General features: G+C 40.9%; 1 protein-coding gene and 1 long non-coding RNA gene across 4 annotated transcripts in view; one reads left to right on the plus strand and one right to left on the minus strand.

Annotated features, from left to right (window-relative positions):
• Positions 1 to 5,081: 5,081 nt before the first annotated feature.
• Positions 5,082 to 5,618, minus strand: LOC114562205 (uncharacterized). The gene is made up of 4 exons (XR_003693457.1): positions 5,580 to 5,618; positions 5,391 to 5,466; positions 5,215 to 5,302; positions 5,082 to 5,099 (listed from the first exon to the last, which is right to left on the minus strand). It is a non-coding gene; the product is annotated as an uncharacterized LOC114562205 (long non-coding RNA).
• Positions 5,619 to 13,101: 7,483 nt separating this feature from the next.
• Positions 13,102 to 15,005, plus strand: part of asb7 (ankyrin repeat and SOCS box containing 7) — an 18,766-nt gene continuing 16,862 nt past the window's right edge. For 2 of the 3 annotated variants that reach the window (XM_028574568.1, XM_028574574.1), the window contains exon 1: positions 14,247 to 14,335. Coding sequence is in view for 1 of the 3 variants with exons in the window: in XM_028574559.1 (XP_028430360.1) it covers positions 14,298 to 14,335 (38 nt within the window). In the remaining 2 variants the exon portion in view is untranslated. Of the gene's footprint in view, positions 13,419 to 14,224; positions 14,336 to 15,005 lie in introns of those variants that run through there. The other variant, XM_028574559.1, reaches the window with a different exon arrangement.

Below are 15,005 nucleotides of genomic sequence, written 5' to 3' on the forward strand. Positions count from 1 at the left end.
ATGCCAAAGTATGCGTTTATGTCATCAAAATCCTTGTGTATTATTTGGGGTGTCCTATTGGATAATCTCTTTTGGACTGAACAGTTGGGTACAAACTTGTGAAATCATAGTATCTGATCTTTTCATCATTTTCTACCTTGTGGTACAGCTTCATTGCATTTGTGCGGCCTCCAAAGAGGGATTCTCGTGGATTGAGACGCCCTGGTTTTTCATATGTTAACATGAACTCCTTAACGCCAGGGTTAGTGTCCACAGCCTGTCTCCAATCACATTCCCACATCACCACAACTTTCAGCTGATGCTTATTTTTTAGAACAGCCACTCTGTTATGGAACCCCGAGCGCAGCTCACCCTGTGTTTTTTTTTTTTTTTTTTTTGGCGAGAGGATTGACTTCACCTGGCGATAGCACTTATCACAGCCGTGAAAGAAGCAGCCATTAAATTCATAACACGTGTGTGTGTCTTCACAATAGCCATCTACAAAGAACTGACCGAATGACTTTTCACCTCTGTTCAGAGCATGTTGTATGTCAAGGCCCTCTGTCTGCAACATACTCAAGCCACTGTATTGAAACATCAGAACATGTCTTGTTTTGCCTAATGTAGGCACCTTCGTATGTCAGAGCAACAGTGTCTTTGGGAAGGAACAGCGTTTTAAACACACCCATACACGAGGAAGCCAATGTAGCGTATGCAAACGGGTCTAGGCCTGTGCACTCGTGGAAGGCCTCTGTGTATATTTTGCATGCTTTAATCAAAACCGTTACATCGTTAACACAATAGCTGTGCATCTCTTTTCGAAAGTCAAAAGGGGTGTCGCGGACCGTATCGTACCACTCCATGAACGTTTTCTTAGAGGTGTCACTCATAGCATCATAACCATATAGAGCTGGTGCAGGATACGGTCCAATATAATTCTCATTCTCTCGCTTGTTAAATTCATGGGGGAAGAATCCTTTGAGAAGATCAGAGAACCCCATTGCTGCCGGAGTTTTAGACAGAGCCATAGGGATAAAACTGAACGAATCGATCCAACGCTGATTGAAAGTAGAATCGATCATCAGAAGCACCCTTGAACCGCGCATAGTAATAGTTGGACAAAGTTTCTGACTCACCAGATACTCTAAAACTATATAACTGTCAAAACCTGAAGCATTGTGTGCTATAAAAGTATAGCCTTTGTATTTCTCCTGTCTGTAGTTCTGAATGAATGATGCGACGCAATTTGTTGTTTCGTAGCAGTTTTTTTGCCCGTCCATATCCATAATGCATACAAAATTAGCTTCATGACGCCCACATTGATAACGTGTTTCGAAATCGTAAAAGAGATACTTATCACTACTTTCTTTGCGTTCTACGGGTTGTATATAGCAAGAGTGCTTAGTAGCACCTAAAGGCTCTCTACAATGTAGGCATTTAGGTTTTTTACAGCTGTGTGGATTTTTCGACACACGATATGTTGCGTGACAGGACTCGCAATATTTGTTTGTATTGCACGGTATAAGCCCGTGTTTCCCATCGGGTTTTTTATGGTTTTCAAAACACTGTTGCGATTTGCATATGCGTCTACAGTCTCTGCATTTAATGGTCTTGTCAGGTATACAAGCAGTGTAACACACATTACAATCCCAACTACAATGATGTCCCAGAGGGTTCTGGTAGGTCTTGTAACACCCTCGCAAAACGTAAGACGCCCCAAAAAAAAAAAGTTTATTTATTTATGAGATAATAATGCTCGTCATGCAAATACAACCACGCTGTTTTCACATCGGGTTTGTCGTATGCTTTTGAAGATTGTGGGTTTTTTACATCCAGCTACATGATGGAATATCACAATTTTCATTTTCAAATGTTTCTGAAATCTGTCAACATCAGAGAACGAAACTTTATGTGTGTAGTCAAAACCCAAATCACTATGCAGCTGCTTGGCATAATTCATCTTCTCATCATGCGACAATCTGCTGTTTACATAATGTGCCAGGCAGAGAGAAAAGCAGAGATTGTCGTTACCAGCGTTATTCTTGGGATTATACAAAGCATTACCTTTTTCTGACAATATTTGATCGTAACCAATGCTTCCTAGTTTTCGACGTCCCCCACCATTCCCTCCCGACATATTGCGCGCTATTGTCACAATTAATTCTAAAGAGTCTTCGGTCAGTGAATTATCGTTACTCTGCATCGCCTGTGCTACTTGCTCCAGAAATGTGTCTGTGTTATAGCCATCGCTTGAATTCAACATTGTTTGGATAGGGACATCTACGGCGGGACCCCTTAACTCAACATTTAAAACACTGTCCTGTGTTGCATTACCCAACGCCCTCTCTATTAAACCTGTTAGGGTGCTATACACCCTTTCAGGAACACTACCAATATCCGTCAAATCAATATTTCGCAAGTCAACATCTTGACGAAATTCAGCAGCATTAAAAAGGGGTATCTGTCTGGATGCTATTTCAGATGTTACCTTAGAAACCCGCCCCGCACCACACTGCACACTACCCTGAGGATTTTCTGAGGGTGATGGAGGGGGTCTATAAGCGCTTGTGGACGGTTGGGGACCAGTCTGCTCATCTGTACAAGATCGTTTTGAGGGCTGAACACTGGAAAACATGATGGTCTCTTATTACTCTGATCTATGCCTGTGGGGTCTGTATTTGATGATTGTATAGAGTCTGTATTGGCCTGTGTATTGCTGGAATATACGCTTGAAGGACCATTATGTGACAACTGCGCAGGAGCAGGTCTATCTGATGTGTGTGTTTTCTCACTGTTGCTTTCACTAGGTCTAGCGCGAGGCATAGATCGGGCCCATGCTTCGAATATTTTTGCATGCATTGCACACAATCGTGCAAAAATCCTGAGGATTGTTTACTGCTCTTGTGTAATCGCCCTTGCACGGCCATTCTAGTTCCTCATCAATACGAGCATCACACTCCCCCTAGGGGTTCAGATTTTTTTGTTTTTTTGGGTGGGGATGATTTTTTTTTTTTTTTTTTTTTTGCACAAACTATAGACTGTTTTAACACTTTTTTACTGCGGTGTCATATTCATTGTGTTTTTAAGGCATACTATCATAGGATCAAGCATTGAATTGAGAGAGCTGACATGAGAGGCAATAGCTGTGCCAAAGCCTGTGACCATATCAACCAAATGCGTGTTAGCTCTGGCCTGAATGGCTAGCGCAGTTCCAAAGTCTGTGACCAAACCGGTCAATTGTGTGTTAGCTGTTTGCAAGACATCTAATTTATTCATAAGACCATTGTTTTGTTTTCGTAATTCGCTAATTCTGATTGTATTTGTTTATAAGGGTCAGCGACTGCAGGTTGTTGAGGGATGTGTTAACACAATACTCAAAAAACTCTGCACTCTGAAGTAATGTTAACTGCTCAGGACCTCCTAGTGCCCCACCTTGTTCAAACCGATTGTTAGTAATATAATTAGGTACTGTTTGCTTATCAAGGAATGGAACGTTAACCTCTAATACATTTACAGGAGTGGTTATGGCGGTATTAGCACTGTTACACTTTTTATCTACCACAGTTATAACAGAGGTGTGTGGTATACAGCTGACATAATCGGTGCCTTCCTCGGTGCTATAGATACAGTTAAAGAGGTATTCACCTACATTATATTCAGGGTCCTCCTGCAAAGCAGCCTGACACAGTTGGTGGGGTGTAAGCTGTGTGTTGCTGTTGGTCCAGTGTCTTCAGACTCTTCTCCCGTAGCTCCCGATTTGTCTGACGTGATGTAGGGACGGGTGCTGTTAGCTCTGTGTCTTCAGACCCTTCGCCTGTAGCTTCACGATTTGTTTGGCGTGATGTAGGGGCTGTCGCTGTTAGTCCGGTGTCTTCGGATACTTCGCCTACTTCTATGGCATGGATTGTCTAGAGGTATAACAAAATATTTTTGGTTAAATAAAGACACACACAAGCACACACACACACACACACACACAAGCACACACACACACACCTCATCAGATGTCTTTTGTTCCCTCTCAATGGTGACACTTGGTGGCTGGTAGGGCGTTGGTGTACTAGACAGAAGGACTCTTCAGGTGCCTTTTGTAAAGGGGAATCCTTTTGTTCCCTCTCAATGGAGACACTTGGTGGCTGGTAGGGCGTTGGTGTACTAGACGACGACCGATGCAAGGACTCCAAGTCTTTGCGTGCCGTTAGTGCTAAAAACAAAGGAAAAAGCCTTTTTAACAATATATACATTTTATTTAAAAATCTTTTATAACACAATGTAAATATATTCTGCTAGCTACAAATGCGTTTCTCACCTCTGCAGTGGTGTTAGGAACACCCGATACAGTGTCTGGGTAAGGCGGTCTGGAACAAAGGAAGGGCTTCTTCTTTTTTGGCGGGAGACCGGTCGTGTATGGCTTCACAGGCTGGAATTAGCATTAGATTAGAAAAAAATTTTTTTTTTTTTTTTTTTTTTTTTTTTAAATACAACACGCTATTTTACTGCTTTCCTTTTAAACTCACCTCAATAGATCTCTTCCTAGATCTCTTCTTAGGCTTGTGTGGACATACGATCTGCTCCATGGGGGTGACTGTGTGAAATCGTCCTCAGGCGTCAAATACAATGTAACTAAGTCTTCCGTCGCCTTTAGTTGCTAAAAAAAAGGAAAAAAAGCCTTTTAAAAATATATACATTTTATTTTTAAAAAGCTTTTACAACACTATGTAAATATATTCTGTTAGCTACAAAAGGTTTTCTCACCTCAGCTGCTGTGTTACTATCATAAGATACAGTGGTCGGGTAAGACGAGACCGAACAAAGGAAGGGCTGCTACTTTTTGGGCGGAGACCGGTCGTGTATGGCTTCACAGGCTGGAATTAGCATTAGATTAGAAAAAAATCTTTTTTTTTTTTTTTTTTTTAAATACAACACGCTATTTTACTGCTTTCCTTTTAAACTCACCTCAATAAATTGCTTCTTAGGCTTACGATGGCGAACGTTAGGGCGTAGCAGCTTTCACAGAGAGGGGCATCGAAGCACATGGTCTTTCAACAGGATTGATTTCAGCCACATGGGAGAGCGAGTAGCCCTCGCCCTTGGGATCCTTTTGTTCAGGGGCTGATTGTCTAGACAAAGAAAAATATATATATATATATATATATATAGATGGCTACAAACACAGTGATAAATTAAACAGTAATAAATATTACATACTGAAAGAGATAAATAAACCGTAAATACCTGTTTGCTGTGTTCTTATTCCTTATTAGAGTGGCCTTTGGTTTAATGTTCTGGCGTGTTGGGGTCTGTAGGAATGGGCTACACGGAGCTTTTTAAAAAAAAAAAAAAATGAATGAAAAAACACAGTACTAAATCAATTAATGCTGTAGTGTATAATATATTTATAAGTTTTTTACCTTGTGGTTTAATAGTTTCGTCAACTAACACAGCCACGTTATCCCAGCTCTTTGCACGATCACCTAATGATGCAAACTACATTATAACACACAAAAAAAAAAAAAAAACGTTTTTAAGTCACAAATGTCTGAATGAATTAAATACCTTACAATAAGCTTTTTTTTTTTTTTTTTTTTTTTTATACTCACCAAATGCAGCCATTGCTGTAGAACCGAATCCTCTTTCTTCAGAGGACTTTGTTGAGAAAACGAGGGAAAGTTTTAGCTAGCCACGTAGCTACAAAATGCAGGTAAAAAGTGAGCAGACCCGTCTTGAAACAAGGGGTTTTAAACACCACAAACCAAACCCCTTTATGACGATTTAACACTCACAACAAAAAAGACCCCACATTTACAAGCTAGCTACTGGTCTAACACAACTTTTCTTTTTTTTTTTTTTTTTTAACACTAGCGTCATGTGGTACAACCCACCAGCATTACGAACACACGATCAAAGTTTTAGCTAATTCATGAATGACTGAATGAATTAAATAGCTTTGAACATTCTTAAACACAAGCTTTACTTACCACTTGTAGGTAGCGATGAAAAAAAGAATTAAAAAGTGAAACTCCAGAGGGCTTTTTGATGTGGAAAAAAAACGTGGAAACAAGCTAGTTACCAGACTAGCTAAAAAAACATCTAAAAAAAAAAAAGCTAAATAGCAGTAAACAAAAGGCTAAAGAGGGCACTGTTGAGAAACGATCCCTAGTTGTTTTTCACCAAAACATAAGACAAACGCCAGATGGCCTTTTGTTGCGGAAAAACGCAACGTGGTAAAAAGGGTACTACATGTACTATGAAATCTGTGAGAATACGCATCCGCTCAAGTGCACCAGACCCCTGTAGTGGTGAAGCGGCCGCCCACACTACATACGTCACCACGTTCGCGAAATGCACTCCCATATTCGACCACTAGATGGCTATCGCGGGTGTTCCGACATTCGACCGCTGCGTCATCACATCCGCTAGAGGCGCACGCAGCATCGACGGCGGGATGCGCTCCCATATTCGGCCGCTAGATGGCACTCGCGGTGTGCCGACGTTCGACCGCGACATCACATCCGCTAGATGCGTGCGCAGTTTCGACGATTAGATGCAATACCACATTCGGCCACTAGATGGCGTCCGCGGTGTGACGACGTTCGACAGCGACGTCATTACGTTCGCGGTATGCGCGCGCAACTTCGACGATTAGATGCACTACCATATTCGGTCACTAGATGGCGCCCGCGAGTACCAGCAACGATTAGATGCAATACCACATTCGGCCACTAGATGGCGACAGCGAGTACCAACGGGCACCCGCGACGTTACATGCACGCTCATATGACCAGATTACATGGCGGGTTTGCGCGTGCGTGTGATGACGTCACACATGCACGCGCAAAGACGCCATCCTATTACTACTGACATATGTAGCTATGCTTATTAATCTTCGAGGCATTTAGCTGTGAGTGAGGTCTCCCACACTGCTTAATCCATTGTCGGCATCTTTCCACTCGGGTCTTGGGCTTTGGAAAGGCGAAAAAAACAACCCCTCCCTCTAAACTTTTGGGGTACCTGGTGTCAGACTTGCAGGTGCCATAGGCGCATCGTTTCACCATCTTGCTGAAATCGCAATGTTTGACGGGGGTCCTTCTCCTTAGTTACAGTTGCTGAGCTAGGATTGGACAAGGACCGTTCGAGGGCGGGGTTTTGCGAACGGTCAATTGGACTTTGGGTTAAATTTTTGACAGTTTTCAGTGGTTATGAGGAGCAATGTGAGAGAGAAATTTGGTAATCATTGTTTACGTACATTAAACCACGTTTTTATTCATAGTAATTAAGCTACAGGACAGCGTCTTTCAAACATGACCTGCGCGAAAGAGAAAAAAATAATTAATGCGTCATTGTACCCAGCACTTCTGGAAATGTAGCCTACTTCCAAATTTGCGTCTCTGTCCCCAGCACATTTCAAACCAAACTGCATGACCTTACCCATGACTCCATCTGGAAAATAATTTGATTTTGTATTTTTGACACTCTGAACTTACCGTTGGACACACCTTGGCATGATACGACACGGCATGAGACGACACGGCATGAGACGGGATGGCTTGACATGGGATGCTCCAGGCTGCAGCCATACCTGCCTCTTAGAATGTGCCATTTCTGTGTCTGTAGCTTTAAATGCTATTGAGGAGGAGAGAGGGGGGCAAGGTTGAGGGTGGGGGTGTGGCCTTGACCAACTGCCACATTTGAAAGCCATGATGTCTCTCTCTTTCTAATGGACGGGTGAAATTCTCTGGGCGGGCAAAGCAGAGGAGGGGAGGTAACCTTGAACCAGATTCCAGATGCCCATCTGAGCTTTCATTTTCTCAAAGGCAGAGCAGAATACCCAGAGCTTGGTTTACACCTATCACCATTTCTAGCCACTAGGGGACCATAGTCAGGCAGGGGGAACTCATATTCATGTTAAAAAACCTCATAAAGTGAAATTTTAATGCCATGGGACCTTTAAAAAGTCTGGTTACACTGCTCACTCAGAGTAACATTAATAAAACTGGTTGTGCTTTTTGGATAGGGGTGCGCCAGTCAGATACTCAGGATAGGTATCAATCCGAACTTGGCCAAAATTAACAAAAAAAAGAGAAACCTTATCCTGATGCTGTGTTAATGTGAAGGGGGAAATAGACAGAGCCAACTCTACAGTAACCGACTAGCAGCACAAGCTAACATATATAGAGAGTGGTAGTCAACGTTATGGGGATGCGTCAAAGCCGGTCTACGGAAAGCCGTTCCACTCCCTATTCAGCCCCATTGTACCGAATTTGGTTGCAGTTCCACCAGAGTTCCACTGGGGGTGATCGCGGTCTAGTGCAAAATGAATGGGACTCTATGGAGCTAGACGGCTAAATTTGTCTCTTTTGACTGATTGTTGTTGAGAAATCTCAGATTTGATTGTAGTTTTTGCAAGTTCAACATGGGTTATAGGTCGAAAGTTGAATGAACGAGTACTTATGTCCTTTTGATTTCTTACAGGGTGAGTCGTTTCCCATAGAGAGCCGAAGTCCTGCCCTTCTACTTCCGGTCCATGGGACCTTAATTCGGAAAAAATATGAAAGAGTCAATGGAAAGATAGTTATTTTTTGATCCCGTTTGAATTGAGCCATGGATTACAAATATGATGTTCGTCAATTTAAAACATTATTTTTCAACCGAAGAAAGTCTCAGTTTATTGTTAAACTGTTGAAGTATAAGACTGTGAAAATACGTAATTAGAAAGACTACAAACTTCATGGATGACGTCTGGCTGAAGCTACGATGTCTCTGTGTATCGTACCGGGGGTGTAACGTTACTCAAATGAGCAGAGGATCTCGCTTGTTCTTTTGCTTCTCTGCTGAAAACACTTGACTGGATAAAACATAGCAGTTAAGATAACGTTACATGTGTTGTGGAACAGAGCTAAGCTAGCTAGCTAGCCGAGCATCAAGCTAGGTGAGGTAGACTGTGTGAGACGGGAGATGTAGTCCACTGAGCGGTTTCACACTAAACTAAGTGGTCATATGACAAACCTACGGCTAACTGAGACTTTCTTCGGTTGAAAAATTCTCTTTTAAATTGACGAACATCATATTTGTAATCCATGGCTCAATTCAAACAGGATCAAAAAATGATTTGCCTCTCCCCGTTCACTACCATTCATATTTTTTCCGAGTTAATGTCCCATGAGGTCCACCAGAATTGGCGTGACTTTGGCTCTCTATAACGCGCTAGCATTCTGCTAATGAATGCTGATTGGTCCAATAGGGTCCAACTGCAGCTTGCAGCAGTCGCTCACGCCACGCCCCCTTCTCACACCACGCCCCCTGCTCGAGCCACGCCCCCTTTGCTCACGCCACGCCCTCCGCTCACGCCAGGCCTGCCAGGCCCCTTATTGCCGTTGCCTTCAAAATAAAAGCCCCCTTCTTTTTTTTTACTTTACAAAAAAAAGCCCCCTTCTTTTTTGGCGGGGCTATCTGCTAGCTAGCTAGTTGCTAACATCAGGGTTGGCTAGCATGGCTGTATTAAGATCATGCCTACATAACGTTACTAGCTACAGACATAGTGATTACATGGCCTTGGTTCTCTCTTATGATACATCCGATGGCTGTATGCTGTAAAGCTTGTAACGTGGATGAGAGATAAAGCCATGGATGAGCTCTCCCGAAACTGCAGGCTAACTGCTAGCGCTTGCTAGTAGCTAGCTAGCTAGTAGCACGACGTAATGATTAAATCTCCTTGGTTGTCTAGCTAAATACATCTATCGTTTATTTAGCTAAGCATGTAAACGATCAGGAACAACGAAAGCACAATGTTTAACGTTAGTGAATATTTTAGACAATGAAAACGGCGAGTTCATGAGTTCACCACTTGTAAGAAACACGAGAGACAAGCTCATGAACGAGCATGTTGCTACCGGTTGCTAAGACAACACAAACAAATTGTTGCTAGTGCGCGTGTCCACCGTGATGTTATGGGCCAAGAACGCGGAAAAGCCGAGCTCCATGTTTGCATAATGCGCTTTTGAGCACTCTCATTGGAACGTATGGGGCTTCCCGCCGAACACTGTATCCAGTTCTCTTAATACATCCATGGTCCAACTGTGTCTTGTAAACTAACCCTGAAAGTCGGAAGTTGTGTGCCAGCGGGGGCGTGGCGTGAGCTGGCGTGGCGTGAGCAGGCGTGGCGTGAGCAGGGGGTGTGGCGTGAGCGACTGCTGCAAGCTGCAGTTGGACCCTTCTCAATTGGTCAGGAAGGACTGATTACGATTGGAGATCCCGCTTAACGGCATCCAAAGCAGAGCCAGAATGTCAGAGTGAATATTTCGGCGTGGTCTTTAAAACATTAGCAAACCTCTTTCTAGCATGTGTAATGACAGGGAGAGTCTAACCTGTCAGCTGTGTTGTTGATGCCTTGAGAGAACAAAGGAAGCGATTCAGAGCTTGCCGTAAAGCGGTATCTCTGGCCGTATATGTGTATGATGTCACTGACATTTTAAAAGGCTTTTTAGAACAAAAAAACGACTTTAAAAAAATCTAACACCCAGCAGTGTGTATTTTTTTAGCCTCCCCTTTTGAATGCAACATTCAAATTACTAGACAAAAAATTATATCCTGAGAAAAGTGGATTTTGAGGGGTATAGCTCCATAGAGTCCCCTTCATTCTGCACTGGCCTGTGAGCGCCCCCTATATGGAACTCTGGTGGTACTGCAACCAGTTCAGGAGCCGGAAGTAACGAGAGAGTGGAACTTCTTCCTATATTAGAAATTCTTTGGATGCGTTCGGTTTAAGTAGTGAAATTACACTTATCTGTCAAGTATTTCTAAAATGTTTAACCTTAACGTTATGTTGGAAAAACAAAGATGTTGCCTGGTCAAAAAGTAACGTTAATGTTACATCACAAGTCGTATAGCTTCTAGAGTTGCATCCACACTTTCAAACCACTCGCGTTAGCCTAAACAATTACTTAAACTTCTGTTCGCTAAAAAAGGTTATCTTTCTTACCTGCTACAATCCCAGAAATGCCAGATTATGTTAAAGGGGGCGGTCTTGACTGCGAGGAGGTGAAAGGCTCAGGCTCTGGTTCCATCTTTTTACAGTTCAAAACCGTGCAACTTTTTGCCCTCAAATTGATCACATGCATGGTCAAGTGCTTTAATAAATTGATGGTATTGCCGCCTTTGGTTGCAAGACTCTTAGCACATATGTTTCACTTTGCTTTATCGGCATCCACCTTTACAAAGTGTAGCCACACTTTAGACTTCTTTGGCATTGTAAAACTCTGCGAAAGAACACATGAGGAAAAAACAACTACACCTGTGTGACTGCGAGTATCTTCAGAAAACCTCCATGTGGTGGTGGTGTCTCTTTCACATGACGTGTTTTAGGTTACGTTAGACAGCCATGCAAGTATGCTACATGATTACTGGTTTACAGACATTTTTGGAACCGAAATTTGATACTGAAAGATAAATCATTTTTTGATACTCATAGGATCTGAGTATTTCGGTCAGTGCCGTAAAAGTATCGACGTTCAGTGCCCCGCCCTATGGTGCTTTTTACTTTAAAATATTGTACGTTTTGCTTTAGGTAATATAATAATTTGACAGCTTTAGTTACAAGTCCGTTTACAAATTAAGATGTTTTAATACAAAACATGAGTTTTTAAAGTAAGAAGTTTACTATAAATTGAACTGCCCACCATTTTCTACACACAGCTCAAGCGATAAGTTGATCAGTTGTTTTACCGAATATAACTATTTTGATCATTTAAGTCATTTTTCATGTAAAAACATTTCATGGTTCCAGCTTCACAAATGTGAAGATTTGCCATTTTTTTCTTTTCATGATTTTAATAATTGTAATGTATTAGTAATAAAGTTGAGGTTTGGAGGACTGTTCGTTGGACAAAACAAACATTATGAAGGTGTCACTTTAGGCTTTAGGTAATTGTGACGTCACTTCTCACTATTATTTTTTACAAACCATAAAATCAATCAATTAATGGAAAAAAGAATCAGTAGATGAATCCATAATGAAAATAATCATTCAAAATGAGCTCCATAGTAAAATCCTTCTTTTACATTAATGCGTGAGTAATAATAGTCTAGTGATAGAATATACAATAGTAAATAAACTTAAACTTATAAAGCACTTTTCAAAACCAGTGTTGTACATTGGAACATTAGTATAACATGGGCACATTTTTATACTTTGTAAGATTTAAAAGTTGAGTTAATTTACTAAAACTGTATTTACAGTGTTTATACAGTTAACTATTTACATATTTGTGTTTAAACAGTCAGTACTTATGCATATTTACATTTTTAATTATTATTATCAGCAGTTAAGAATCTACCTCTGTAGTTTTCCTCACATTTGCCTGAGTCTAAGTTCTGCTAGCGTCTGATTGGTTAGTTCAGCTACATGTGATTAAGGAAAACTAGGAAGAGTTGTTGTTGCGGAGCTGATAAAGTGTGAAGAACTTTTATATATGTCAATGGTGAAGAACAGTGAAGTGCTGCTTAACAAAGTTATCCGTCTCCATCCAGCTATACCTTCTTATTTAGAGTGATACAACCGCCACATATCGAACCCTCACGTAACACTTTAATACTTTTAACCACACTTAATTGATTACACATTGGCCTACTGTTACTGAAGTGACATTCAAAATGCAGGACTTTTACTGTAACAGTGTTTTAATAATAAATAATAATACATTTAATTTGTAATGCACTTTATATTTACGCAAATCCCAAAGTGCTACATGATAGTGCTAAAAATAAAAACACATGGAGAGCATGAAAGTAAAGAAATAGGATACAGTGTGGTATTACTTTACTGGAGTAAAGGATCCTCCACCAGCACCAACAATTCTAGGTTGAAGCCAAATTTGGATTACCACCTTCATGTATGCTTATCATTAGGTTAATGATTGTGTGTGTGTGTGTGTGTGTGTGTGTGTGTGTGTGTGTGTGTGTGTGTGTGTGTGTGTGTGTGTGTGTGTGTGTGTTTGCGTTTGCGTGCGTACCTTGGAGGTTAGGCCAAAGACTCTACTTTTCTCAACCTTATGGAGGGTTTGTGAGACGTTGCTAACCATTATGGACAGCAGCCTCCTCTTCTCTTCTCCGTCACTGTCTCCAGAGAGTCTAGCTCAACTTGTTTTGTAGTCGGTTTAGATTGGAGGAAATTATGCTTTTATTCTGAAGGTTTGGAGACGGAAGTCGTATTGTTTTTGCTGCTGGGGTCAAACTGATGTGAGACTTGTTAAAGCGGATTGTTTATCAGCAAAATGATCCTCAACATTGCGGAGACTGACATTTATGGAAGTTTAAATAGTTCATGTTGCTGTTAGTTGATGGATTTGAGTTGAATGGCACAGAAATATGCAGCTTTGACAACTCCAATTCTTCCTGTCTCGAAGCTGATTGGCTGAGTTAAACGTCGGCTCACCGTCTGCCAAGTATGTTAAATCTTTGTTTTATAGTATCAAAGCTGTTGTGTTTGTCAGTAAATATGTAGAGTCAACTTTAATACCGATGCGACCAGTGTATGGGGTATATCTGTACCCACCACTGCAAACAACGTTACAAAAAGTCAACACAAGCTAGCGAGCTAGCGTTAGTGAGTTTGTTAGCTTATTGGTTAGCCAGCGTTAGCTAACAGACTGGGATATTAATATAGCCTTAAATCAAGGGCTTTGTCAAAGTATATCATATTCATTACATCTTCTGCAATGTGTGAAACTAATTGTCATAATCTGTGCGTTTGGCTTCCTAGGCTTTTGTTCGTTATCGTCATGGTTTACTTGTGCGTGTTTTTTTTATTGTTGGTTATGTTAGCAAGTAACGTTAACATTAAAGCCATTCTATTGTCCATTGGTTTTTCATCAACCAGTTAAGCTAACGTTAACCACTAAAACATTTTGTGTTGTGACGACCGGACACGCCGTAGAGTTGTATGCCTTGTTGCAACGTTTTAGTCATTTGTTTGAACAATTAGGCGTTAGCTAGGTAATTTTTTAAACCTGAGCTATTGTTATTTGCAAGTTGGGCATCTGTATGTAATTGCTCTCATTTGACATACCTGTCATTTAACGTTGCTATTTTTAGTATTTTTAGCAGTAGTAATGTATCATACCAAATCTATAATATGCTGTTACGTTAATTGGGTTGATCAAATAAATTATTTGATAAATTTTGTGTTTTGTTTCCAGCTTTCCACCTTTTGCTGACTTGCTAAAAGTGTGTGACTGTATGTTTTTTGCAGGAAAACCATTTGAAGACAGAGTGCTGTCTCCTCTCTCACAGTGCAGCTGTGTATTTACAGGTGCAGCTTCGATATGACTAAGAGAAGCCCATCTCTTCAGCTTGTCAAAAGGTACATTTGGATTTTTATCATACTGTCTTTATACTTAAGAGTAGACAATAAAAAAAAAAAAATAGTAGTAATTTAAGTAAGGGACTGTTCGTTATTTATTTCAGGGGCAACCAGAGAAGTTTGGGGATCATTAGTCAGAATAGACCTGACCCTCCCTTCACCAGCAATACATTTTGGGTGACCCTCCAAAATGATTATGAAAAATAGGATGACCCTCCCCAACAATTTATTGATGCCTTCTGTACTGGTTTGCTCTTGGCAAAGATGTACATTTGCTCTTTTTTTTTTTTTTTTTTTTTTTAACAGCCATAGCATATGTGACTAAACCTCTGCATTCTCATCTTACGCATAACACTCCTCTGTTATGGTGCCATTTCAGTAGATTTACTCACTAGCATTGTTGTGGTAACACAATAAACATGGAAACTAAATGCACACTTACTGCATTACTTCAAATACTAAGTTACTCTTATTGTAAACTAGTATTCACATGAAATAAAACAATAAAACATTGAAACCATTCAACAAAGCACACTGGGTAATAACTGGTTTCTATGGACTCGTCACTCGGCTTCCTCAGTCATTGTATATTTTAGCATAGGTAAAGCTGCCGAAGCTGAACATTATCCAAAACTCCATTTCTCAGACGAGCGTCAATTTGGGAGCTTGC

This window comes from Perca flavescens, chromosome 1, assembly GCF_004354835.1.
Source record: "Perca flavescens isolate YP-PL-M2 chromosome 1, PFLA_1.0, whole genome shotgun sequence".
Classification (NCBI taxonomy): domain Eukaryota; kingdom Metazoa; phylum Chordata; class Actinopteri; order Perciformes; family Percidae; genus Perca; species Perca flavescens.